The 27,813-nt window shown below is 40.4% G+C and overlaps 1 protein-coding gene across 5 annotated transcripts in view; it reads left to right on the forward strand.

Moving 5' to 3' along the window:
- PHF3 (PHD finger protein 3) overlaps positions 1–26,472 on the forward strand; it is a 107,114-nt gene extending 80,642 nt beyond the window's left edge. For all 5 annotated transcript variants that reach the window (XM_030849501.2, XM_030849503.2, XM_060283547.2 and 2 more), the window contains 7 exons: positions 11,718–11,849; positions 12,743–12,878; positions 14,644–14,839; positions 15,348–15,495; positions 17,667–17,756; positions 19,746–19,941; positions 20,164–26,472. In XM_030849501.2, the coding sequence (XP_030705361.1) occupies positions 11,718–11,849; positions 12,743–12,878; positions 14,644–14,839; positions 15,348–15,495; positions 17,667–17,756; positions 19,746–19,941; positions 20,164–22,283 (3,018 nt within the window). In that variant the 3' untranslated portion in view covers positions 22,284–26,472. The remainder of the gene's footprint in view (positions 1–11,717; positions 11,850–12,742; positions 12,879–14,643; positions 14,840–15,347; positions 15,496–17,666; positions 17,757–19,745; positions 19,942–20,163) is intronic.
- Positions 26,473–27,813: the final 1,341 nt, after the last annotated feature.

Below are 27,813 nucleotides of genomic sequence, written 5' to 3' on the forward strand. Positions count from 1 at the left end.
AAGGTAGTTATTGATATGTGTGTTCCTATTAACCATTTTTTAAATAGTTTTGGGTTTGTTATTGTAGGTGTTTTCCTTCTCTTGTGTTTTCTGCCTAGAGAAGTTCCTTTAGCATTTATTATAAAGCTGGTTTGGTGGTGCTGAATTCTCTTAGCTTTTGCTTGTCTGTAAAGGTTTTAATTTCTCCATTGAATCTGAATGAGATCCTTGCTGGGTAGAGTAATCTTTGGTTGTGGGTTTTTCTCTTTCATCACTTTAAATATGTCCTGCCTTTCTCTTCTGGTTTTCAGAGTTTCTGCTGAAAAATCACCTGTTAACCTTATGTGGATTCTCCTGTATGTTATTTGTTGCTTTTCCCTTGCTCCTCTTAATATTTTTTCCTTATATTTAATTTTTGATAGTTTGATTAATATGTGTCTTGGCGTGTTTCTCCTTGGATTTATCCTGTATGGGACTCTCTGCACTTTCTGATCTTGATTATTTTCTTTCCCATATTAGGGAAGTTTTCAACTGTAATCTGTTCAGGTATTTTCTTGGTCCCTGTTTTTTTTCTCTTCTTCTGGAACCTCTGTAAGTTGAATGTTTGTGCATTTAATGTTGTCCCAGAGGTCTCAGAGTGTCCTCATTCTTTCCATTCTTTTTTCTTTATTCTGCTCTGTAGTTGTTATTTACACTATTTTATCTTTCAGGTCACTTATCTGTTCTTCTGCCTCAGTTATTCTGCTATTGATTCCTTCTAGAGGATTTTTTATTTCATTTATTGTGGTGTTCATCATTGTTTGTTTACTCTTTAGTTCTTCTAGATCCTTGTTAAACGTTTCTTGTATTTTCTCCATCCTATTTCCAAGATTTTGGATCATCTTTACTATCATTATTCTGAATTCTTTTTCAGGTAGACTGCCTATTTCCTCTTCATGTGTTAGGTCTGGTGGGTTTTTATCTTGCTCCTTCATCTGCTGTGTGTTTCTCTGTCTTCTCATTTTGCTTAGCTTACTGTGTTTGGGGTATCCTTTTTGCGGACTGCAGGTTCGTAGCTCCCGTTGTTTTTGGTGTCTGTCCCCAGTGGTTAAGGTTGGTTCTGTGGCTTGTGTAGGCTTCCTGGTGGAGGGTATCAGTGTGTATGTTCTGGTGGGTGGGGCTGAACCTTGTCTTTCTCGTGGACCGGACTGCGTCTGGTGGTGTGTTTGGGGTGTCTGTGAACTTCATATGACTTTAGGCAGCCTCTCTGCTAATGGGTGGGGTTTTCTTCCTGTCTTGCTAGTTGTTTGGCGTAGGGTGTCCAGCACTGTAGCTTGCTGGTCATTGAGTGCAGCTGGGTCTTAGCGTTGATTTGGAGATCTCTAGGAGACCTTTCACTGTTCGATATTACCTGGGGCTGGGAGGTCTGTGGTGGACCAGTGTCCTGAACTCAGCTCTCCCACCTCCGAGGCACAAGCCTGACACCCAGCTGGAGCACCAAGAACCTGTCAGCCACACGGCTCAGTAGAAAAGGGAGAAAAAGAAAGAAACAAAGAAAAATAAAGTAATTAAAGTAAAAAATATATTATTAAAGATAAAAAAATAATAAAGTAAAAAACGAAAGAGAGAGCAACCATATGTTAAAACAAATCCATCAATGATAACAAGCATTAAGAACTTTATTAAAAGACAGACAGAACCCTAGGACAAATGGTAAAAGCGAAGGTATATAGACAAAATCACACAAAGAAGCATACACATAGACCCTCACAAAGGAGAAAAGGGAAAAAAATATATATATAAAAAAAGAAAGGAAGAGAGCAACCAAATCAGTAACTCTACCAATGATAATAAGCTCTAAATAGTAAACTAAGGTAAACATAAAAGCAGTAACACATTAGATGCAGAAAACCAACCCCAAGTCTACAGTTGCTCCCAAAGTCCACCGCCTCAATTTTGGGGTGATTCGTTGTCTATTCAGGTATTCCACAGATGCAGGGTACATCAAGTTGATTGTGGGGATTTAATCTGCTGCTCCTGAGGCTGCTGGGAGAGATTTCCCTTTCTCTTCTTTGTTCGCACAGCTCCCGGGGCTCAGCTTTGTATCTGGCCCCTCCTCTGTGTGTAGGTCACCTGAGGGCATCTGTTCTTCACTCAGACAGGAGGGGGTTAAATTAACAGCTGATTAGGGGGCTCTGGCTCACTCAGGACGCGGGGAGGGAGGGGTACGGATGTGGGGCGAGCCTGCGGCGGCAGCGGCCAGCATGACGTTGCACCAGCCTGAGGTGCACCGTGCGTTCTCCCGGGGTAGTTGTCCCTGGATCATAGGACCCTGGCAGTGGCGGGCTGCACAGGCTCCCGGAAGGGGGGTGTGGATAGTGACCTGTGCTCGCACACAGGCTTCTTGTGGCGGCGGCAGCAGCCTTAGCGTCTCATGCCCGTTTCTGGTCTCTGCACTGATAGCTGCGGCCTGCGCCCGTCTGTGAAGCTTGTTTAGGTGGTGCTCTGTATCCCCTCTCGTGCACCCCAAAATAATGTTCTCTGGCCTCTTAGGCAGGACCATACCTTTTCCCGAAGCCGGAGCCTCAGCTCCCAGCCCTGCCAACCCCGGCGGGTGAGCACACAAGCCTCACAGGCTAGTGAGCGCCAGTCAGCACTGATCCTCTGTGTGGGAATCTCTCCGCTTTTCCCTCTGCATCCCTGTTGCTGTGCTCTCCTCCGCGGCTCCGAAGCTTCCCCCTCTGCCACCCGCAGTCTCCGCCCATGAAGGAGCTTCCTAGTGTGTGGAAACTTTCCTGCTTCACAGCTCCCTACGACTGGTGCAGGTCCTGTCCCTATTCTTTTGTCTCTGATTTTTCTTTTTTCTTTTGCGCTCCCCAGGTACGTGGGGAGTTTCTTGCCTTTTGGGAGGTCTGAGGTCTTCTGCTAGCGTTCAGTAGGTGTTCTGTAGGGTTTTATCCACGTTTAGATGTATTTCTGATGTATTTGTGAGGAGGAAGGTGATCTCCCCTTCTTATTCCTGCACCATCTTGAAGCTGTCTCCTCTATTTCTTTTTTTTTTTTTCCCCTAGGAGGTGATCTTCCCCTTTGTAATTAGTGTGAGTATCAACACTTGCCTTTTTTTTTTTACATCTTATTTGGAGTATAATTTCTTTACAATGGTGTGTTAGTTCTTTACAATGGTGTGTTAGTATAATTTCTTTACAATGGTGTGCTTTATAACAAAGTGAATCAGTTACACATATACATTTGTTCCCATATCTCCTCCCTCTTGCTTCTCCCTCCCTCCCACCCTCCCTATCCCACCCATCCAGGTGGTCACAAAGCACCCAGTTGATCTCCCTCTGCTATGTGGCTGCTTCCCACTAGCTATCTATTTTACGTTTAGTCGTGTATATATGTCCATGCCACTCTCGCTTTGTCACAGCTCACCCTTTCCCCTACCCATATCCTTAAGTCTATTCTCCAGTAGGTCTCTGTCTTTATTCCCGTCTTACCCCTAGATTCTTCATATTTTTTTTTCTTAGATTCCATATAGATGTGTTAGCATATGGTATTTGTCTTTCTCTTTCTGACTTACTTCGCTCTGTATGACAGACTATGGGTCCAACCACCTCACTACAAATAACTTGATTTCGTTTCTTTTTACGGCTGAGTAATATTCCATTGTATATATGTGCCACATCTTTATCCATTCATCCGATGATGGACACTTAGGTTGTTTCCATCTCTGGGCTATTGTAAATAGAGCTGCAATGAACATTTTGGAACATGACGCTTTTTGAATTATGGTTTTCTCAGGGCATATGCCCAGTAGTGGGATTGCTGGGTCATATGGTAGTTCTATTTTTAGTTTTTTCAGGAACCTCCATACTGTTCTGCATAGTGGCTGTACCAATTCATATTCCCAGCAGCAGTGCAAGAGTGTTCCCTTTTCTCCACACCCTCTCCAGCATTTATTGTTTCTAGATTTTTTTTTTTGGCGGTACACGGGCCTCTCACTGCTGCGGCCTCTCCTGTTGCAGAGCACAGGCTCCAGACGCGCAGGCTCAGTGGCCATGGCTCACAGGCCCAGCCGCTCCGCAGCATGTGGGATCCTCCCAGACCGGGGCACGAACCTGTGTCCCCTGCATCAGCAGGCAGACGCTCAACCACTGTGCCACCAGGGAAGCCCTGTTTCTAGATTTTTTGATGATGGCCATTCTGACTGGTGTGAGATGATATCTCATTGTAGTTTTGATTTGCATTTCTCTAATGATTAATGATGTTGAGCATTCTTTCATGTGTTTGTTGGCAATCTGTATATCTTTTTTGGAGAAATGTCTATTTAGGTCTTCGGCCCATTTTTTTTTTTTTTTTTTTTTTTTTTTTTTCTGGTACGCGGGCCTCTCACTGCTGTGGCCTCTCCCGCTGCGGAGCACAGGCTCCGGACGCGCAGGCTCGGCGGCCATGGCCCACGGGCCCAGCCGCTCTGAGGCATGTGGGATCTTCCTGGACCGGGGCACGAACCCGTGTCCCCTGCATTGGCAGGCGGACTCTCAACCACTGCGCCACCAGGGAAGCCCTTCGGCCCATTTTTGGATTGGGTTGTTTGTTTTTTTGTTATTGAGCTTCATGACCTGCTTATAAATTTTGGAGATTAATCCTTTGTCAGTTGCTTCATTTGCAAATTTTTTTTTCCATTCTGAGCATTGTCTTTTGGTCTTGTTTATGGTTTCCTTTGCTCTGCAAAAGCTTTTAAGTTTCATTAGGTCCCACTTGTTTATTTTTATTTCCATTTCTCTAGGAGGTGGGTCAAAAAGGACCTTGCTGTGGTTTATGTCATAGAGTGTTCTGCCTTTGTTTACCTCTAAGAGAGTTTGATAGTTTCTGGCCTTACATTTAGGTATTTAATCCATTTTGAGCTTATTTTTGTGTATGGTGTTAGGGAGTGATCTAATCTCATACTTTTACATGTACCTGTCCAGTTTTCCCAGCACCACTTATTGAAGAGGCTGTCCTTCCTCCACTGTACATTCCTGCCTCCTTTATCAAAGATAAGGTGATGCTATGTGCGTGGGTTTATCTCTGGGCTTTCTATCCTGTTCCATTGATCTATATTTCTGTTTTTGTGCCAGTACCATACTGTCTTGATTACTGTAGCTTTGTAGTATAGTCTGAAGTCAGGGAGCCTGATTCCTCCAGCTCCGTTTTTCGTTCTCAAGATTGCTTTGGCTATTTGGAGTCTTTTGTGTTTCCATACATATTGTGAAATTTTTTTTCTAGTTCTGTGGAAAATGCCAGTGGTAGTTTGATAGGGATTGCATTGAATGTGTAGATTGCTTTGGGTAGTAGAGTCATTTTCACAATGTTGATTCTTCCAATCCAAGAACATGGTATATCTCTCCATCTATTTGTATCATCTTTAATTTCCTTCATCACTGTCTTAATTTTCTGCATACACGTCTTTTGTCTCCTTAGGTTGGTTTATTTCTAGATATTTTATTCTTTTTGTTGCAGTGGTAAATGGGAGTGTTTTCTTGATTACACTTTCAGATTTTTCATCATTAGTGTATAGGAATGCCAGAGATTTCTGTGCATTAATTGTGTATCCTGCAACTTTACCAAATTCATTGATTAGCTCTAGTAGTTTTCTGGTAGCATCTTTAGGATTCTCTATGTATAGTATCATGTCATCTGCAAACAGTGATAGCTTTGCTCCTTCTTTTCCGACTTGTATTCCTTTTATTTCCTTTTCTTCTCTGATTGCTGTGGCTAAAAATTCCAAAACTATGTTGACTAAGAGTGGTGAGAGTGGGCAACCTTGTCTTGTTCCTGATCTTAGTGGAAATGCTTTCTTTCAGTTTTTCACCATTGAGGACGATGTTGGCTGTGGGTTAGTCATATATGGCCTTTATTATGTTGAGGAAAGTTCCCTCTATGCCTACTTTCTAGAGGGTTTTTATCATAAATGGGTGTTGAATTTTGTCAAAAGCTTTCTCTGCATCTATTGAGATGATCATATGGTTTTTCTCCTTCAGTTTGTTAATATGGTTTATCACGTTGATTGATTTGCGTATATTGAAGATTCCTTGCATTCCTGGAGTAAACCCCACTTGATCATGGTGTATGATCCTTTTAATGTGCTGTTGGATTATGTTTGCAAGTATTTTGCTGAGGATTTTTGCATCTATGTTCGTCAGTGATAGTGGCCTGTAGTTTTCTTTCTTTGTGACATCCTTTTCTGGTTTTGGTATCAGGGTGATGGTGGCCTCCTAGAATGAGTTTGGGAGTGTTTCTCCCTCTGCTATATTTTGGAAGATTTTGAGAAGGATAGGTGTTAGCTCCTTTCTAAGTGTTTGATAAAATTCGCCTGTGAAGCCATCTGGTCCTGGGCTTTTGTTTGTTGGAAGATTTTTAATCACAGTTTCAATTTCAGTGCTTGTGATTGGTCTGTTCGTATTTTCTATTTTTTCCTGATTCAGTCTTGGCAGGTTGTGCATTTCTAAGAATTTGTCCATTTCTTCCAGTTTGTCCATTTTATTGGCATAGAGTTGCTTGTAGTAATCTCTCATCCTCTCTTCCATTCTGCAGTGTCAGCTGTTACTTCTCCTGTTTCATTTCTAATTCTGTTGATTTGAGTCTTCTCCCTTTTTTTTTGATGAGTCTGGCTAATAGTTTATCAATTTTGTTTATCTTCTCAAAGAACCAGCTTGTAGTTTTATTTATCTTTCCTATCGTTTCCTTCATTTCTTTTTCATTTATTTCTGATCTGATCTTTATGATTTATTTCCTTCTGCTAACTTTGGGGTTTTGTTGTTCTTCTTTCTCTAATTGCTTTAGGTGCAAGGTTAGGTTGTTTATTCGAGAGGTTTCCTGTTTCTTAAGGTAGGATTGTATTGCTATAAACTTCCTCATAGAACTGCTTTTGCTGCATCCCATAGGTTTTGGGTCATCAGGTCCCCATTGTCATTTGTTTCTAGGTATTTTTTGATTTCCTCTTTGATTTCTTCAGTGATCACTTCGTTATTAAGTCGTGTATTGTTTAGCCTCCATGTATCTGTTTTTTTTACAGATCTCTTCCTGTAATTGATATCTAGTATCATAGCGTTGTGGTCGGAAAAGATACCTGATACAATTTCAATTTTCTTAAATTTACCGATGCTTGACTTGTGACCCAAGATATGATCTATCCTGGAGAGTGTTCCATGAGCACTTGAGAAAAATGTGTATTCTGTTGTTTTTGGGTGGAATGTATTCTAAATATCAATTAAGTCCATCTTGTTTAATGTATCATTTAAAGCTTGTGTTTCCTTATTTAATTTCATTTTGGATATCAGTCCATTGGTGAAAGTGGGGTGTTAAGGTCCCCTACTATGAATGTGTTACTGTCGATTTCCCCTTTTATTGCTGTTAGTATTTGCCTTATGTATTGAGGTGCTCCTATGCTGCGTGCATAAATATTTACAATTGTTATATCTTTTTCTTGGATCGATCCCTTGATCGTTATGTAGTGTCCTTCTTTGTCTCTTCTAATAGTCTTTATTTTAAAGTCTGTTTTGTCTGATATGAGAATTGCTACTCCAGCTTTCTTTTGGTTTCCATTTGCATGGAATACCTTTTTCCATCCCCTTACTTTCAGTCTGTGTGTTCTCTAGGTCTGAAGTGGGTCTCTTATAGACAGCATATATATGGGTCTTGTTTTTGTATCCATTCAGCCAGTCTGTGTCTTTTGGTGGGAGCATTTAATCCATTTACATTTAGGGTAATTATCGATATGTATGTTCCTATTACCATTTTCTTAATTGTTTTGGGTTTTTTATTGTGGGTCTTTTCCTTCTCTTGTGTTTCTTGCCTAGATGAGTTCCTTTGGTATTTGTTGTAAAGCTGGTTTGGTGGTGCTGAACTCTCTCAGCTTTTGCTTGTCTGTAAACATTTTAATTTCTCCATCAAATCTGAATGAGATCCTTGCTGGGTAGAGTAATCTTGGTTGTAGGTTTTTCCTCTTCATCACTTTAAATATGTCCTGCCAGTCCCTTCTGGCTTGCAGAGTTTCTGCTGAGAGATCAGCTGTTAGCCTTATGGGGATTCCCTTGTGTGTTATTTGTTGTTTTTCCCTTGCTGCTTTTAATATGTTTTCTTTGTATTTAATTTTTGATAGTTTGATTAATATGTGTCTTGGCGTGTTTCTCCTTGGATTTATCCTGTATGGGACTCTCTGTGCTTCCTGGACTTGATTAACTATTTCCTTTCTCTTATTAGGGAAGTCAACTATAATCTCTTCAAATATGTTCTCAGTCCCTTTCTTTTTCTCTTCTTCTTCTGGAACCCCTATAATTCGAACGTTGGTGCGTTTAATGTTGTCCCAGAGGTCTCTGAGACTGTCCTCAGTTCTTTTCATTCTTTTTTCTTTTTTCTGCTCTGCAGTAGTTATTTCTACTATTTTATCTTCCAGGTCACTTATCCGTTCTTCTGCCTCAGTTATTCTGCTATTGATCCCATCTAGATTATTTTTAATTTTATTTATTGTGTTGTTCACTGTTGCTTGTTTCATCTTTAGTTCTTCTAGGTCCTTGTTAAATGTTTCTTGCATTTTCTCTATTCCATTTCCAAGATTTTGGATCATCTTTACTATCATTATTCTGAATTATTTTTCAGGTAGACTGCCTATTTCCTCTTCATTTGTTACATCTGGTGGGTTTTTATCTTGCTCCTTCATCTGCGGTATGTTTTTCTGTCTTCTCATTTTGCTTATCTTACTGTGTTTGGGGTCTCCTTTTTGCAGGCTGCAGGTTCATAGTTCCCTTTTTTTTGGTGTCTGTCCCCAGTGGCTAAGGTTGGTTCAGTGGGTTGTGTGGGCTTCCTGGTGTAGGGGACTAGTGCCTGTGTTCTGGTGGATGAGGCTGGATCGTGTCTTTCTGGTGGGCAGGTCCACATCTGGTGGTGTGTTTCGGGGTGTCTGTGGACTTATTATGATTTTAGGCAGCCTCTCTGCTAATGGGTGGGGTTGTGTTCCTGTCTTGCTAGTAGTTTGGCATACGGTGTCCAGCACTGTAGCTTGCTGGTCGTTGAGTGAACCTGGGTGCTGGTGTTGAGATGGAGATCTCTGGGAGATTTTCGCCATTTTATATTATGTGTAGCTGGGAGGTCTCTTGTGGACCAGTGTCCTGAAGTTGGCTCTCCCACCTCAGAGGCACAGCACTGACTCCTGGCTGCAGCACCAAGAGCCTTTCATCCACACAGCTCAGAATTGAAAGGGAGAAAAGGTAAAAATAAAGGAAGAAAGAAAAGAAGAGGGTAAAATAAAATAAAATGAAGTAAGGTAAAATAAAATAAGGTTATTAAAATAAAAAATAATTATTAAGAAAAAAAAAATTTTTTAAGAAAAAAAGAAACGGATGGATAGAACCCTAGGACAAATGGTGAAAGCAAAGCCATACAGACAAAAATCTCACACAGAAGCATATACATACACACTCACAAAAAGGAAAAGGGGAAAAAATAATAAATCTTGCTCTCAAAGTCCACCTCCTCAATTTGGGATGATGCGTTGTTTATTCAGGTATTGCACAGATGCAGGGTACAACAAGTTGATTGTGGAGCTTTAATCCGCTGCTTCTGAGGCTGCTGGGAGAGATTTCCCTTCTCTTCTTTGTTGGCACAGCTCCCGTGTTCAGCTTCGGATCTGGCCCCGCCTCTGCGTGTAGGTCGCTGGAGGGCCTCTGTTTTTTGCTCAGACAGGGCAGGGTTAAAGGAGCCGCTGATTCGGGGACTCTGGCTCACTCAGGCTGTGGGGAGGGAGGGGCACGGAGTGCGGGGTGAGCTTGATGTGGCAGAGGTGGGCGTGACTTTGCACCATCCTGAGGCATGCCATGTGTTCTTCCGGGGAAGTTGTCCCTGGATCCCAGGACCCTGGCAGTGGCGGGCTGCACAGGCTCCCGGAAGGGAGGTGTGGATAGTGTCCTGTGCTCACACACAGGCTTGTTGGTGGCGGCAGCACTAGCCTTAGCGTCTCCCGCCCGTCTCTGTGGTCCGCGCTGTTAGCCGCGGCTCGCACTCATCTCTGGAGCTCCTTTAAGCAGCGCTCTTCATTCCCTCTCCTCGCGCACCAGGAAACAAAGAGGGAAGAAAAAGTCTCTTCCCTTTTCGGCAGGTCCACACTTTTCCCCGCACTCCCTCCCGGCTAGCCGTGGCGCACTAACCCCCTTCAGGCTGTGTTCACGCCGCCAACCCCAGTCCTCTCCCTGCGCTCCAACGGAAGCCCGAACCTCAGCTACCAGCCCCGCCCACCCCGGCGGGTGAGCAGACAAGCCTCTCGGGCTGGTGATTGCCGGTCGGCACCGATCCTCTGTGCGGGAATCTCCCCGCTTTGCCCTCCGCACCCCTGTTGCTGCGCTTTCCTCCACAGCATCCCCACTCCGCCACCCGCAGTCTCCACTCGCGAAGGGGCTCCTAGTGTGTGGAAAACTTGCCTCCTTCGTTGCTCCCTCCCACTGGTGCAGGTCCTGTCCCTATTCTTTTGTCTCTGTTTATTCTTTTTTCTTTTGCCCTACCCAGGCACGTAGGGAGTTTCTTGCCTTTTGGGAGGTCTGAGGTATTCTGCCAGCGTTCAGTAGGTGTTCTGTAGGGGTTGTTCCACGTGTAGATGTATTTCTGGTGTATCTGTGGGGAGGAAGGTGATCTCCGCGTCTTACTCTTCCGCCATCTTCCCTCTCTCTCTGTGTATTGCATATTTAAAACTAAAAAATTCTGAAAGTTACTAATGCTGAGAGTTTTCATTGGGGGTTTGTGAACTTGAAATATCTTTGAAGGTGAGGTGAATATGTGACTTCAAATTATCGTGACCGCAAGATAGCCACATTATCCACTGTTTTTATTACAATGGCCTTAGAGTATTAGCCCTTTATTCTGGAAAATAGTGGTTTCTTATATATGAACTCTGCATGATTCACCTAATCTTAGCATTAATCCTCCATGTTGATCTTCTACCAAATTTAGTTTGTTGTGCAAGAGGCCTTAATTTGATACATTACACTAAGTCACATATTTCTTTAATTTCCCCTTGTATAATTTCTCGTATTTTGCAAATATTATCACCATCTCTTTTTTTGCTTCGTATCCCAAATGTGCATGTGCCTCTCTTCTTTGAAACTGTGGCTGCAGGTGTCATCTGCATGGGAGACCAGCTGTTTCTTTCTTTGGGCTGTGTATCTGATTTCTTTCTTTAAAGGAAGATTTGCACTTAACAGTGACAAGACAAATGACCGGATCCGTCTTTACCTTCCTTAACCCATTCCACTCTCAGCTACCTTTTACTAGTTCTGTCTGCTCTTGCTTATTTATTATGCTTTGTTGCTGAGCTTGTTCCCTGTCACAGAGTAAGCTCCATCAGGAGCCTTCTGATGGGGGATTGCCCGTTTCTGTGGTTCGACTAAATTTCTGCTGCTGTGGGAGATGTTAGAACATCAAGTTAGGAATCTAAGAGGAACTTGATTGTTATTTCTCTGTGGCACCTGCTGAAATACTAGATCAGAAAGCAGATTTTAAATGTAAATATCATGTTTCATCACTTTGCAAATTAGATTACACTTCAGCTGCCTCCAGTTACTGTACATGTAAACTTCCCCAGGCTGACGTATGAGGTCTAATTCTTAAAACGCCAGCACTTAAAACTGACATTTGCAAGTACTCAGTATATGTTTGTTGCTTGAGAGACTGCCTAAAGGTTAAAAATCATCTGTGATTAACTGTGAAGTTTTCTTTAAAATATGTCCTATTAGACCATAGAGATGATTGAGAAAGAACAGAGAGAAGTGGAAAGACGACCAATCACCAAGATAACTCATAAAGGTGAGATAGAAATTGAGAGTGATGCTCCAATGAAAGAACAGGAAGCAGCCATGGAGATTCAGGTAAATTATGATAATAAAAATAACAAGTTTTATAGTGCTCAAAACATGAAGATTCAGAAAAGATTTATTTGACCGTTTTTGATAGAAGGGAAAATGTTTATATTTAACCATTTTCTTCTGTTAATACTTACGGTAATATCAAACTGAGCCTCACTCACATTAAATGATTCACTTGGAATATAAAAATAAAGGAGGGCAGACTTCCCTGGTGGCACAGTGGTTAAGAATCCGCCTGCCAGTGCAGGGTACATGGGTTTGAACCCTGGTCCGGGAAGATCCCACATGCCACAGAGCAGCTAAGCCTGTGCGCCACAACTACTGAGCCTGCGCTCTATAGCCTGCAAGCCACAAGTGCTGAGCCTGCGCTCTAGAGCCCACGAGCCACAACTACTGAAGCCCACGCGCCTAGAGCCTGTGCTCCGCAACAAGAGAAGCCACTGCTTCTCTTGTTCTTAAAGTAGAAAAAGGAATTTTTTAAACTGTGTATTTATTAGAGTTGTCTCTATTATTGGTTTAATGTTGTTTTGAGAGTGTTTAAAGCATTGTTTTTCTGTATGTAGTGTGCAGACCACCTGCATCACAGGCCTCGAAATATGCAGGTGCTTCTTAAGATAGACTAGTTCGAGAGCAGGTGTAGCTTTTCTTACTTTCAAATATCAATGAGAAAATAATAGATCTTGTTAGAGGCCTTGAAGAATGAGAAATGTTTGAGTTTTTGCTCTGTTTTATGTCATAATTAACATCTAGCAATTATTTTTTAAAGAAATCGTGAAAAACAACCTATGAATGGAGCAGTTTGATTTTGGAAAAATATCAGTATGAAATAACAGATGGTTTAAATAATTGAGGCCAAAGTTTTTCTGTTAACCTATTTTTATTCTCACTGTTGTTAGGAACCTACAGCTAATAAGTCAATGGAGAAGACAGAAGGATCTGACAAACAGAAAGAAGAGATTGACTCCTTATCTAAAGATACCACTAATCAACACAGACAACATCTTTTTGATCTTAACTGCAAAATTTGCATAGGTAATTTGAAGTATTTCTTCCTAAATGTTGCTTTCATTTTAAAAGGGGAATACTTGTAAATTATAATTTAAATAGGTTTTTGTTTTCCTAGTACTGGTGCAGAGTCAGATTGTGACTTAGTAGTAGTAGTGAAATCAATTTAGTAAGTAGTTCACTAGCATTTCAAAAACAAACGAAAACAGAATAGAAAATATCACGGTGAATTGCACTGTTAAAGATAAGTATGATTTTGAGAGACTTTAGTTCCAGTTATTTATGTATAACAAAAAGACCCACACATGCATACATACATGTATACACACACATGTGCACAGACACACAGGGGTATGTGGAGTGTGCGTGTGTATGTAAGTAATGGATCATGATATAAAATGTTACTTTGCAGATTATGATCAAAATTGCTGAAAACCTGCTTTGGTAGGCCATATGAAACATTTTAGTCTTCTATCTAAGAGCAGTGGGTAGTGATTGAAGGGATTTGAGCAGGGGAATGATATGATCAGCTTGGAATTTTATGAAGATTTCTCTGACTTTGAGTAGAGATGATGATGAAAGAAGCCAAGAGTAGAAGGAGCGAGGCTAGGTGGCAGGCGTTTGTGCACTAGTGCAAGAGGGAGATGCAGGTGCTTTTAATTAAAGGGAGGCTTTGAGATACTCAGGTTAGGTAATATTGACAGATGTTAGAGACTGGATTTAGGGCATAAGAAATGGGTATGTGTTGAGCAAGAGTTTAAGTTTATATTCAGTTTATTGGTAAAGGTGGAGGACGAGAGTTTTTTAAACTCTAGAGATGTAGCTCTGGAGTTTTATTTTTTTACTGTGGTATGCTAAAGGACTGATACATACTTTGTTCAGTAAGATGAAAAATTTTTCAGGTTAGTTAACATGCTGCCCTCCATCATTGTTTTAGAGACTAGGCAGCTTTCTTATAATAAAAATGACATATCTTCTCAAAATTGTGTGTTCACAGTTGGTACAATGGTAAAGACTTAAAGGGCAGGGTGTTTTTAGACATTGTTATCCCTGAAGAAAGCTATCCATGGTTTACTAGTATTTTTAGTATACTCATTAGGTTTTTGTCTGGGAAAAATCTTAATAATTTTTTTGTTAATTCTATTAATTTCTACTAATTTTCATGATTAAAGTTATATTTATAATTAATATAATATTTAATATTATAATATTTCAATAAATTTAATGGTAGCACACAAAATATTTGTTAAATACTACTGTACTTGACCTATTTTCATAAAGTTTGAGTTTTCCTTCTTGATTCTATAGAGAAAATCAATGTCATTTTCTAGACTTTTACTAGTGTTTTTTCATGCTTAGTAACTAAGTAGCATTGTAGTATGCATATGTCACGGACTGCTGCTATATGTAACACGAAGTAGGTATACAGATTTTTTTTACTTAGTTCCTCATGTTACCTCTCAAGACTGTTGGAATTTGTTGTAGTTTAGTTTAAAAAATGTTTGATAGGGAATCAGGAAACCATTTTTAGGTTCTGGTTGTAATGTTTCCTTTTCAAAAGCTTGTCTGAGTTGTTTAACATTCTCTTTTTTTTTTTGATTTTTCACATCAGTAAGGGAGGTGTTCTAGAACTCATTGTGAGAAATGATGATAGTTACAAATTACCCCAGTAAATGTATGGTTATGCAACAGTGCAGTCAGGGAAACTGAATAACTTTAGAAGTGAAAATGGATGGAGTTACAGAAATTTCAGTTTACAAAAGTGGTATAAATTGGTATTTTCTGGCTTCAGGTCGAATGGCACCGCCTGTAGATGATCTTTCTCCAAAAAAAGTGAAAGTTGTTGTTGGAGTATCTCGTAAACATTCAGACAATGAAGCAGAAAGTATAGCAGATGCTTTGTCTTCAACCTCAAATATTTTGGCCTCTGAATTCTTTGAAGAGGAGAAACAAGAGTCTCCAAAGTCAACATTCTCTTCTGCTCCACGGTAATTTTCTGTTAGTTATAATTTCTATTCTTTATAGCTCTTTGCCATGTTATACTTGGAAGTCTTCAAAAACTTTAGAAAAGTGACATGTTTCTTAAGAAAGAAACCTTTCTTTTGAGACAGTAACTGTACCTTCCTGTACCCTAATTGAGATTTTTAAAAAGACTCTAAAAATTAATTTAGAGACTTGAGTGTGTGGGGACTTGACTTTAAAACTCTCCTTAATTGCATTAGCTCCAAGAGGCAGGAGATAAGTCATTAAAGAAAAATTGCTTGCATTTCTCTGGACCATATTAGTCCACAAGACAGCCTAGAAGAAAGACTTTGTAAAAACATGGCTATGTAAATATAAGTACATTAAAGTGAAAATATAAACTCTTTAATCATAGCCTTTACATATTTTGGTTTTCTTGACATGCTAAAATAGAAATGATTGATGAGTAAATAGAAAATGCATTTATTCATGAGCAGATCTTTAGGCTGAAAACTTCTTAATGTCATTTTTTAGTCCAGAGATGCCTGGAACTGTTGAAGTTGAGTCTACCTTCCTGGCTCGATTGAACTTCATCTGGAAAGGTTTTATCAACATGCCATCTGTAGCAAAATTTGTTACCAAAGCCTACCCAGTGTCTGGTTCCCCTGAGTACTTGACAGAGGTACTGTGAACTTTTCTACCCTTCTATGCCTGGGTTGACATGTATGTTTCTGAAGCCACAAGGCAAAGAAACAACATAATAAAATTAAAATATTTAATTTTCATTCATGATAGAAATATTTATTGACAGTGATCCTTAAACCATTCAGTTAATGGAATTATGAGTCCACGAATGGAGTTTTAGAACTGTAGAAAATTGTGCCCTGATGTATTAAACCCACATGTCTTGTACTCTTCCCAAGATGTATTCTCTGTCAGAATTAAAGATTAATGAGTGTCTGCGTGGATATCTAAGTTTTTCTTTAAGTACAGACTTACGTAAAAGATGGACATATTTATGGCCTACAGTGTTAGCTTGTCAAGGAGAGTTTTTCATTGTTATCAAGTCTTACAATTCCTCTACTGCTTAAATTTCCCCAGCTTCATGACTGTGGTCCTTTACCTGGCCATTTCTGTGAATATAGATACACACCCAGTTGACCCTTGAGCAACACAGTTTTGAACTGCATGGTCCACTTATACACGGACTTCTTCAATAGTGAAAACCACAGTACCACGTGACCCGCAGTTGGTTGAATCCTCAGGTGTGGAACCGTGTATACGGAGGGACAACTGTAGGTTATACTCGGATTATCAACTGCGCAGAGGGTGGGCACCCTTACTTAACCCCCATGTTGTTCAAGGGTGAGCTGTCTAGTTGAGACTCGCCAGTTAGTTGACAGTCCTGAGAGCAGTGACCTTGGTTGCTGCAGTGGTGCCCTTGGTTGGTTTTATACCTGAGGGAATAGGAAGGGACTACTATGCAGTGTTTATGAGAAACAAGCAGCTGTAGTATTATAGTATTAGGATAAGTGAGAAAGTACAATGTTTTCTGAACTCTTTTGAATAAAGTTTGTATTTCTCTGTGTTTCTGCAGAAGGAAAATAAACCAGTATATGTGTACTATATTTTTGTTGAGATTATATTTTGCCATTATGTTCATATCTATCATTTTTTCCATTCATTCTCAGTCTGCTGACCATAAAGGCAAAAGTTTTTAAAAAAATGGTTTTCAGTATTTTATAAAACTTAAATCATATATATGCCTGTTCTTTTTTAAGACTAATATAAACTTTTCTTTGTATTAGGATGAAATTAGTTTGACTCAATGTAATGTTGCTTATCTAATCTCCATCAGCTTATTTGTCTAGTTGTGTTTTTGATTAATAAACGACTTAATTATTTTACATATAGTTTGGTTGGCAAGTAATATTTTAGATACATTGATTTTATAAGAAAAAAATTCAGTGCTTTTCTTTTTGAACAAATCTGTTTAGAAATTTAGTCTTTGATTAGTCCTTGGTGACGATAACTCTTCTTTTAAATGGATAACTAAGTCCTAAACTACAGGACCCTTTTGATTTTAAACAAAACTATTATTCTCTTTTCTGAGCCAGTTTCTGTGTGATTGCTTTCCAGAACTCCACCTCTGCTTTCTACTTATTTTTAGTTTGATTTGGACTAAAATCCCAAATAAAATAAAGCAATTAATCATTTAAATTTAATAGAATTTATATCGATTAATTATGATTTTTCTCTCTTCATAAAAAACAAATATACTGATTAAAGTTTGAAATATTCTTAATTGTACAGCTCTTGATTGATTTTATGTATAGTCATCTGTTCTCAGAAAGATTATGCCTTTAAAAAATAATGAACCTTGCATTATTACAATGTTACTCTTTTCTGTGCAAAAATATCCTCTATAATTAAGCTTGATAACTTCTGAAATCCAGCTGTTAGTGATAAAGGCATACCCCAACTCACTACCACCAAAAAAAGGGAGGGGAGGTGGAAGGGGAAAAACAGTGTCCCCTAATATTTTGGAATCTGTTGTACTCTTCCTGGATTGTCAAAGTGGGATGCTTGCACTGCTTCTTTCTCTTGACCTCAGATTCTTTCTTAACTGTATTTTGGGCATCCATCTCAGTCATTTGGAGTTGACATTTGAGGTAAAGCCTAATTGCTCTTCCTGTACTTTATTATGTTCTCTGATGCATTTTATAATCTTACTTACTTGTTTTTTTTTTAATCACTGTTTCAGATTAGTCTTAGAGCTAAGTTTGTATGAAGTATAGACATTATAATAAATATAATCTGTATACATTGATCACCTTCATGTCGTTACCACAGGATCTACCAGATAGTATTCAAGTCGGTGGTAGAATATCACCTCAGACAGTTTGGGATTATGTGGAAAAAATTAAAGCCTCAGGAACCAAGGTGAGGAGAACTTTTTTTCACTCTACCAATGTGAGACAGTATTTGAAAAGTAAACCACTGAGAGTTCTTGTGCAGGGTCCCCAGGGGAGGGAGCCAGTACAAGTACTAAATGTACATAATATGCCTGACAAAGCTGAACTATAGCCATTGCTAGAGCTCAAAGCACAGCATTCCTTTCGTGGTATGCTCTCTCTGTGATTTCTGTCACTGTTTTGAAAGAAATGTTTTAGAGTAAGTATTGAGATTTCATCCTGGAATTTTGCCTTGCTTTGATTGTAGACATTTGTTTTAGTTGGGGCATAGGCTAAGCCGTTGGGACAAAGAGACCCTAAAGTTGTTCATTTTCCTGCTATGTTAGGTGGGTCAGTAGTTCAGGGCTTCAGGCCGTTCGATTAAGCAGGGATGAGGCTCCTCTGTCTTGTTATTTTGCTGTTTGCAAGACTGTTGTCCTTATCATTCAAGCAGGGTCAGAGCTGACTTAGCGGCACCAAGTGGGAAAAAAAGAATGTCTGTCCAGTTGTTTTAGAAGCAAGACCTAGAACTTGCAGTTATCTTTTCACTTCTTCTAACTTCCATTGGCAAGAGCTTACTCATAAACTTCATATTGGCTGCTAAGGAGGCTGGGAAGTGTGATCTCTATTGGATGGCCATGTGCCCAACTAAAAGTTAAGCGTTCTCTTTGTAATAGGAGGAAATGAGGAGGATGGATACTGGGAGATAATTAGTAGCCTCTATAGCAATATCTCTCTTTTTCTTTTCTCTCTCTATATCTTCTATCATTTCTTTAACTCAAAGAACATAACTACACAGGAATATTTAATCATTAGAAGAAATCATTTTTCCCTCCAAGGATGGTAATACCCAGCATATTATAGACATTCAAAAAATAAATTTTGAATAAACGAACATTAACTTTTTTATCTTTTATGATCAGAAGTCTTTAGTAAGATTAGTAGTGATCCATAATGGATAATCTTCAGCTGAAAATAATATTTTTTCCAATATAGATTTTAGAATTTAAACTGATACTGTATTAGAATACAAATAAAACTTCGAAGCAGTACAAAAAAGTTACTACATTTACTTGCTTTCACTTTCTCATGATAGCAAAAGTCATAGGAAAGTATTGGGAGGTATTCCTCTTGGTTGTTTGGGGAGTGCTCTTGATCTGCCCCTCTGGTACTGCCCAGTGTGCTTCCATCTGGACTTGTCGGCCCCAAAGGAGGACACTCGGGATGACAGACCTCTTAGAAGAGGTAGAGCCATAGTTCAGCTCATTCGTGTGTCTTCTCTAGGATCTTGCATCAGTTTAGGCTTTGCAGTAGATCTGGCTCTCCCCATTTCATTTTTCATGAAGAAGCATCCGTTTTTCACACTACCAAATTAACACCAAATTGGGACTGTCTTTTCTATCTGAAGCAAAGCCAAGAGCCCAGAGGCAAGCAAATAAGTTCCTCAGTAAGCCAAGTGATTTGACAGAACTTATGCTGTGTGTATTTGAGGTCTTTCACCAGCCCCCTTTATTCCTCGATTCAGTCCCTCTAACTTGGATTATCTGTGGATTTGTGCGTTTCTGTGTGTGTGTGTGTGTATGTGGTGGGGCACTGGTGGTGGCTGCTGTTAACTTGCAGTGTGCTGAGAATATAGGCAGCCCTCTGTAGAAGTTACAACTTTGGAAATGAGGACACAGTATAGGTATCAGGAGACGTGGCTTTAAATATCTTCTCTGCCACTGACAGGTGTGTCACCTTGCACAAATTAATTACCTTGGGACTCAGTTTCTATGGGACAGTTTCAGATAAAACAGATCCACCAGTGGACCAGCCAGGATCTTTTCCTAAGAGTTGTTTCCTTTTAGTATTCATATCTGCATTTAAGTAGTAACAGTCGTAAAATTCAACAGATTATTACTAATTGAGAATGGTATTTAAAACCAGGCTGTTGTTTAGGTTATTGTTTTAAACAACCATTTGTTATTTGCTTGAATAGGAAATTTGTGTGGTTCGCTTCACACCTGTGACTGAAGAAGATCAAATTTCTTACACTTTGCTGTTTGCATACTTCAGCAGCAGGAAGCGCTATGGAGTGGCCGCTAACAACATGAAGCAGGTTAAAGACATGTACCTAATCCCTCTGGGTGCCGCGGATAAAATCCCACACCCTCTTGTGCCCTTTGATGGACCTGGTAGGTATTCGTTTAAGAATAGAATATGAATGAAGTGAGGTGAGAGGCAGGGCCGGAGCAGGAGAGTGGACTCTGCTTTCCTTCTTGGGGCCCAGCCCTTTAGATCTGCTGTGACAGGGACAGGCACCCATTGAGGAGGCTGTAATAAACTAGATGCAAAATTTTACTCTTTATTGTAATGATTGAAAATGACTATTAATTGATGTTTTTGATTTTGTACAGGCCTTGAACTGCACAGACCTAATCTATTGCTGGGCTTAATTATTCGTCAGAAACTGAAACGACAGCACGGTGCCACTGCTGGTGCTGGTCACACAGCTGAGATGCCTGAAAGTGTACCAGTAACACTGCCGCCTGATAAAAAAAGTAAGGTAGAAGTTTCCACAGAGGAAGCAGCAGAAGAAGAAAATGACTTTTTTAATTCTTTTACAACTGTGTTGCACAAGCAAAGAAATAAGCCTCAGCAGACTCTTCAGGAAGACCCTCCAACGGTCATTGAACCTTTAGTGGAAGTCACCAAACAGGAGCCACCAAAACCTTTAAGATTCCTTCCTGGGGTCTTGATTGGCTGGGAAAATCAACCTTCTACTCTGGAATTGGCAAATAAACCTCTTCCTGTAGATGATATCCTTCAGAGCCTTTTGGGCACTACTGCTCAAGCATATGAACAGGCTCAGTCAGGGACAGAACAAAACACTCTTAAAGAAATTCCATTTATAAATGAGCAAGCCGACCTGAAAGCAGAGAAGATAGATACAGTGGAAGCAACTGATGGTGAAGCCAAGGAAGTGAAGGTTAAAGGAGATAAGCCTTCAGAGTCGGCAGGTAGTTCAGTAGGAGAAGAGGCGTCCGGAATGGGGGCCTCTTCTGTTTCTGCTGGGCCTTTGACAAGTCTTAGTCTCAGAGGTAAACCACCAGATGTTTCTACAGAAGCATTCCTAACAAATTTATCGATGCAGTCAAAACAAGAGGAGACTGTGGAGAGTAAAGAGAGAGCACTAAAAAGACAGCTGCTACAAGATCAAGAGAATAACTTGCAAGATAATTGGACTTCAAATACTAGTTCTCCGTGCAGGTCTAATGTAGGAAAAGGAAACGTAGATGGTAACGTGAGTTGCAGTGAAAACCTTGCTGCTAATACGACACGGGCCCCGCAGTTTATCAACCTGAAAAGGGACCCTAGGCAGGCAGCAGGGCGGAGTCAGCAGGCGTCCGCTCCAGAAAGCAGGGACGGAGATATCTGCCGGCATGGAGAGAAGCAGCCCCCGCCCGGCCTATCGCACAGGGAGCAGTTAACCGAACAAAGCAGTGTTGAGGACAAGTTGCCTTCTGTAGAGAGAAACTCATGTATTCAGCAGAGTGATGATTCTGGGGCTGTACAGAACTCGCCATCAGCAGAAAACATACGCACCTCTCCAACGGAACAAGCAAAACCCTTACAGGAGGAGATTCTAATGCAAAATATTGAAACCGTGCAGCCATTTCGAAGAGGATCCGTGGCAGCAGCGTCGCATTTTGAGGCTGGAAACACACGTCGATCTGAACTTCCTGCTAAGAGCGTCAGCTTCCCCTCCAGAAGCGCCAGCCCCAGAGCAAGTGCAAACTGTTCACCCGTAAGGCCACAGCAGCCCAGCCTTCAGCATCTCAAGTGTAGCCCGCCTGGATTTCCATTTCCGGGGCCTCCACATTTCCCCCCACAAAGCATGTTTGCATTCCCGCCACATCTGCCACCCCCGTTGCTTCCCCCTCCGGGCTTTGGCTTTGCTCAGAACCCCATGGTTCCCTGGCCACCTGTCGTGCATCTGACAGGCCAACCGCAACGTATGATGGGTCCCCTCTCGCAAGCGTCACGGTATCTAGGCCCGCAAAATTTTTACCAGATTAAAGACGTTCGGAGGCCAGAAAGGCGCCATAGTGACCCTTGGGGTAGGCAAGACCAACAGCAACTGGATAGACCGTTTAACAGGGGTAAGGGGGATCGTCAGAGATTTTACAGTGATTCACACCACCTGAAAAGAGAGCGCCATGAGAAGGGGTGGGAGCAGGAATCCGAAAGGCACAGGCGCAGAGACAGAGCCCAGGACAAGGACAGAGACAGGAAGAGCAGGGAGGAAGGGCACAAGGGTCAGGAGAGGGCACGGCCGCCGCACGGGGAGCGAGGAGTGGACGGAAGAGCGAGCAGAGACAGCAGGGCTGTAGACAGGAAGGCAGACACGCCCAAGGGTGAAGACCAGGAGAAGGACAGAGAGCGGGAGAAGAGTAAGCATAGAGAAGGCGAGAAGGACCGAGACAGGCACCACAGAGACAGGGACCACGGCGACAGAGCCAAAGGCAAAAGGTGAAGCCGGCAGGCTGCTGCAGGGGTACATTGAAATAGCTGTTAAACGTTGTGTCTTTAAACCTTTGTATGATTGCCTGCTAGGGTCGTGCCCCCTTTTGCATTTTTAATATTGGTGGTTTGCAGGACAGTAATTCTGTGTGTTGGTGCAGAGCGCCCCGGGCCACTGCTCTTCATCCCTTCTTCACGCCAACCACCCCCCCTAGTTCTAGGAATTTAATGTTTTTAAAAGTTTTACATTGCTGTATATTCAAAGATTTGTTTTATTAATATGCAATAAAGGCTTAGAAATTTTAGTTTTATTCCTTAATTGGTAAATATGGTTAATCATGGAATATATTTACTGCCTCTAGTGAATGTCCTTTATATAATGACTAATTTGAGAGTAACGTGTACTCTGTAAGTTTGTTTTAAATTGCACTGTTTTAAAAGAAACTGTAGAGGAGCAACAAAAAGCCAAGCAACTTGGTAATTGGATTATATTAATCATTTAGTCGAGCAGTTTTTGACCAAGAATCAGAAACCCAAGGAGTACATTTATTGCTTTAGTCTGCACTCATTGAAGGCGTTTGTTACCGTACTACAGCTTTGTGGTAGTCCATTGTTTTCCTTTTCCTTTTTGGCTCTTCAGAAACTTGAATACTTAAGCTTGTACATGATCTTGTGTTTTGCTATCCTTTTTACTGTACAATGTAAATATTTTAAGGGATATTTTGATTCTAAATATGATAAAAGAATTTCTCACCTATTTTGTGTGTGTGATTTGAAATTCAGTAGTAAAAGAATTTCTTCTTTGAGGCTTTACATACCTTCAGACATTGTTCTTCTCTTACTCAGCCAAGAGCATATAGGCTAAGATGAGGAGAAAAACGATTTCTTTATCTTCGATTATAGGCTATTGAGATAAATCGTGTAGTTCTGAAGAGGCTAGAATTTGAAACTGCCACTGAAAAACTGTGCAGCTATAACCCACTTTGTAGGTATGTTTCTGAAAATTGGTACACCGTCAGAGTTTGGTACACTGACTAATCATTGTAAGACCACAAATTTTATTTAAGAGAAACGTATTGTGAATCTTTCTGTAAAACGTGTAATTAACTGTAATTTGTTTGGGGGGTAAATAACTACAGTGTCATATGCTCGTTTTTCTTGAAAGCACAGGGAGGCTGTTGCTAATCCAAACCTAAATTTATTTACACCCTTAACTACATATACTGTATTGATTGCTATAATTTAAAGCAGTGGCTACCAAATGATACTAACACTTGAGACCAAAAGGAGGGAAAGAAAAGCCAGTATTTTAACTTAACCTGTATTAATGAAGAAAAATATACATGACTTCACAAAATTAAGAAGATAAAGTTTGTTTTCCTAAAAAGTCTACAGATTAGAGTTAAAAATGGGTTTTGAAACTGATTCAGCCTTGCTGTTTTTACTGGAGAGAAAATGAGTGGAAATTCAAAACCAAACCATTTTGTCTAACTTGCAGCAACTTGAGACCCCCCCTTTTTTTTTTGTCATCCATATCCTCTGAAATTTATCATCATATATGTTCTAAAACAGAGGACTTGTATTCAAATAAAGTTTTTTAAAAAATTTGCTCTACTTTTCTTTTGCGAGCTGACTTGTTAGAAAACAAGTCAGTCTGCCAACAAAAAAACCTAAGGTCAGTCAGCTTTTGCACCATTATTAAGAAATTGTTCTCAAGGTTTTACCAAAAAAAGTCCCCAAACCAAAATAAAAATTAGCTTTTTTATTTTCAAATGCAGTAATCCCTTGGTATCCTTTGGGGCACTGGTTCCAGGAACTCCCCACCTGGACCAAAATCCGCAGATGCTCAAGTCCCTTATATAAAAGGGCATAGTATTTGCATATAGCCTACACACATCCTCTTGTATGCTTTAAATCATCTCTAGATTACTTGCAATTTTATAAACCTAATACAATGTATATGAGATGTAAATAGTTGTAAATGTGATGCAAATGATATGTAAATAGTTGCCGGTGCACAGTAAATTCAAGTTTTGCTTTTTGGAACTTTCTGAAATTTTTTTCTCCTATCTGGTGGTTGAATTCAAGGATGTAGAACCCACAGACACGGAGGGTCAACTGTATGTATGTCAGTAAATCTGCTTTCACTGATCTATCTGGTCGAGGGTTGATGAGACAGCAGATTTCTTTTGCAAGGTACAAGAAGAATGGATTAACCAACTGAAGAAAGCCTTTAAGTCAGTTTTTGATTACCTCTTAGCCAATAGTTTTTTATACATATTGTTGGGAAATTTAAAATTCTTTCTTCATATCTCGTAGAATCACGGTAGATCCCATAGAGCCCTCTGTTAGTAATGACCGTCTGGTACTACAAGGCTGCTAAATGCTGGAACCAGGCTTCCTAACCGCTGGGACTGAAATATTGTGGAGAGTAGGTATGGACATATTGAGTATTTTGAGGCTTTTAACTTGTGAGGAAAGAAAGAGAAAAAGAGAAAAGTTCTCAAATGAGTAGTAGTAGCTCCAAAGCCATTCTCATTCTTTCAGTTTCACCTACCAACCATCCTTACACAAACTAATAGTTATATGAAGGTCATCTTTTAGTTTCTCCTGTTTTAAGAAAAGCTTGCTCTTTAAAAACAGTTTGATGTTTTCAAATATTTAGAACCATCTTAAGACAGTTTATACACACCTGTTAAGTAAAATGTACCAGGGTGTCTCAGTACTTACCAAGTCCGCCCCTTGTAATCCTTTTGTCGGTAAGAAAGCCTCCATGAACACTCCGTACGTCAGACCTCATGTTGAGCGCTTTATGTGAACCTCGGTCAGCCTGCAAGGTGACGACTCACCTTAGAGCTGAGGCAACTGGGACTTAGAAAAGTTGGAAAACTCATCCAAGGTTAGACTGCTGTTGTCAGAGCTGGAATCCTAGCTCAGTTCTACTTTTCTCCAAAGTCTGAATGTGTGGTGGTTGTGCTCTCAGAATGGAGAATGGGAGAGGGACAGAAGCCTGATGATTACACACACCTTTCACAGCCCTTTTTCTGTCACCATCACACCAACCTGTCTGAAACGCCACTGGGCCACCCGTTCCTCAGAGTGAGCAAAAAGACATAACCAAAAGTCTGGGTTCTCCTGTACAGATTTGCAAAGTTTATATTCATTTCAAATCCTAATTCTCCAGTCCTCTTTTATTAGTTTTCTATTGCTGCTGTAACAAATTATTACAAATTTAGTGGCTTGAAATCACACAGATTTATCTTACGCTTCTGTGGATCAAAGTCTGATGGGGATCTCAGTGTTGTCGGAGGGTGCGTTCCTTTTCTGGAGGCTCTGGGAAGAACCCATTTCTGTGCGTTTTCCATCTTCTGGAGGCCACCCACCTTCCATGCCTCATGGCCCCTTCCTCCATCTTCAGAGTCAGCAACATGGGGCTGAGTCTTTCTGCCATCTCTGACCCTCCCTTCTGATTTCCTCTTCCACTTCTAAGGACCCTTGTGAGCACGGTGGACCCACAGAGATAATCCAGGATAAACTTTTTTTTTTTTTTATTTTGCGGTACGGGGCCCTCTCACTGTTGTGGCCCCTCCTGTTGCGGAGCACAGGCTCCAGACGCGCAGGCTCAGCGGCCATGGCTCATGGGCCCAGCCACTCCGCGGCGTGTGGGGTCTTCCCGGACCGGGGCACGAGCCCGTGTCTCAACCACTGCGCCACCAGGGAAGCCCAGGATAAACTTATTTTAAGGTCCACTGATTAGCAACCTAAATTCCATCTGTGACCTTAATTCCCCTTTTCCTGTGTAACCTAGCATATTTACAGTTTCCAGGGATTGAGATGTACAACCTTGAGGGTCATTATTTACCATATCTCTTGACTTGCTAATTGTAGCTTAAATTGTAGGTGAACCAAATCCTAGTTACAAGTGTTTTGGAGTTATGAAGCATCTAAGGCCATAGTAAATGTTTAAAAGTTAAGAAACATAATAGCAACAATAGGAAAGTGGAGTGACAAGTTAAGCCACTTGGATATTATTAACATGTTTATGTATGTGCGATAACAAAACCACTTGTCAGCTGGTGAATTTGCATACAGCTGTTCTCAGTTTTTTTTGATAGCGGCTGTGTATAAATCAAGTTTAAGTGCATTGTGAGAGCTTGCTGGTGAACAGGATCTTATTAAAGCAAATAGTTTAAATGTTTGAACATAGCAGTTGCATTATTCCCACCTCCTCAGATCCCTGTAAAACAATGGTCAGGTTGCCACTTAGTAATGACCACAAAAGGCAGTTCACATAGTCAACACTTGACTTTTGTCTCCCAAGGCAAATCATAAATAAAATTGGTTACTGCTCTTATGAAGGTGCCAAACACCCTGATTCTTTGGCTTCTGTTTCATAAAGAATTTTAATTCATGTATAGAGCAAGAGAGTACATGAATGGGTGAGTTGAAACACAAATATTAGGTCAATAGCTAGAAGTGTCTTAAAAAAATGAGTTCACTGTTTCATAAGTAAATATTTCTATCTCTTGGCTAAGGTATTTCAGCTTACTTTAAAAAATGTTCTCATGTTTACATTCAACACTTTGTTTCAGAAGCATCATGACGTTATAGTAAAATGATCTGAAAGGTTTTTAGCAATTTTTATTTTGTGATGGAAAAGCATATCACATAGGAAATCTTCAAGGCCATCATCACTAGGATAGCAAAAACAAATAATGTTGATAACTTACCACATGAAATTTTGGATTTTAAGGCGAAAAAATATTTTAACCAAGTCATTCTGACTTACAGGAGAATCTCTAGGTAGCAGTGTTCACTTCTTCTTTTGTGCCTATTCTTCAGGCATTTGCTAGGTTTAGAATTCAGTGGTGAGCAGTACCCTAACCCTCCAGCCTCTTGGAGCTTGCAGTGTGGTGTAGAAAGGCCAGTGGTCACATCTGAATGTAAGACTACAGCTGTGAGAAGCAGCTTTAAAGCAACACTTCTCAAACTTACTGGTTTCAAGACCCCTTTACACTGTTAACAGTTAATGAGACCTCTTAAAGAGCTTTTGTTTTTTTGGATTGTGTCTATCCTTATTTAGCATATTAGAAATTACAATTTTTTAAATTGTAAAAATACTTGTTTGACAGTAATCCCATTATATGGTAATAACATTTTATGTAAAATAACTTCCAAGCTAAGTCAGTTTAGTTAAGAGACAGGCCTTTTTCATGTTTGTACGTCTCCAGTGTGTCTGACTTAAGACATAGCTGGATTCTCTTATCTGCTTCTGCATTTAATGTTTGGCAATATGTCATTTTGTTGGAAATACATGAAGATCTGGCTTCACACAGAATTGTCATTGGGAAAGGAAGAATCTGGATCCCCTGAAAATATCTAGGGGCCCTCGAGTCCTTCGACTCTACTTTGGGAAGTGCTGCTTTAAAGAAAGGCACACTGTATTGTGAGAAGATGTGGCCAAATGTGATGGGTGTGTGGTATAGGCAAAGTTTCCTTGAAGCTTTTGTAGCCTTCCTAAAACAGCTTTCTTGCCTTTTTGC

This window comes from Globicephala melas, chromosome 14, assembly GCF_963455315.2.
Source record: "Globicephala melas chromosome 14, mGloMel1.2, whole genome shotgun sequence".
NCBI lineage: Eukaryota > Metazoa > Chordata > Mammalia > Artiodactyla > Delphinidae > Globicephala > Globicephala melas.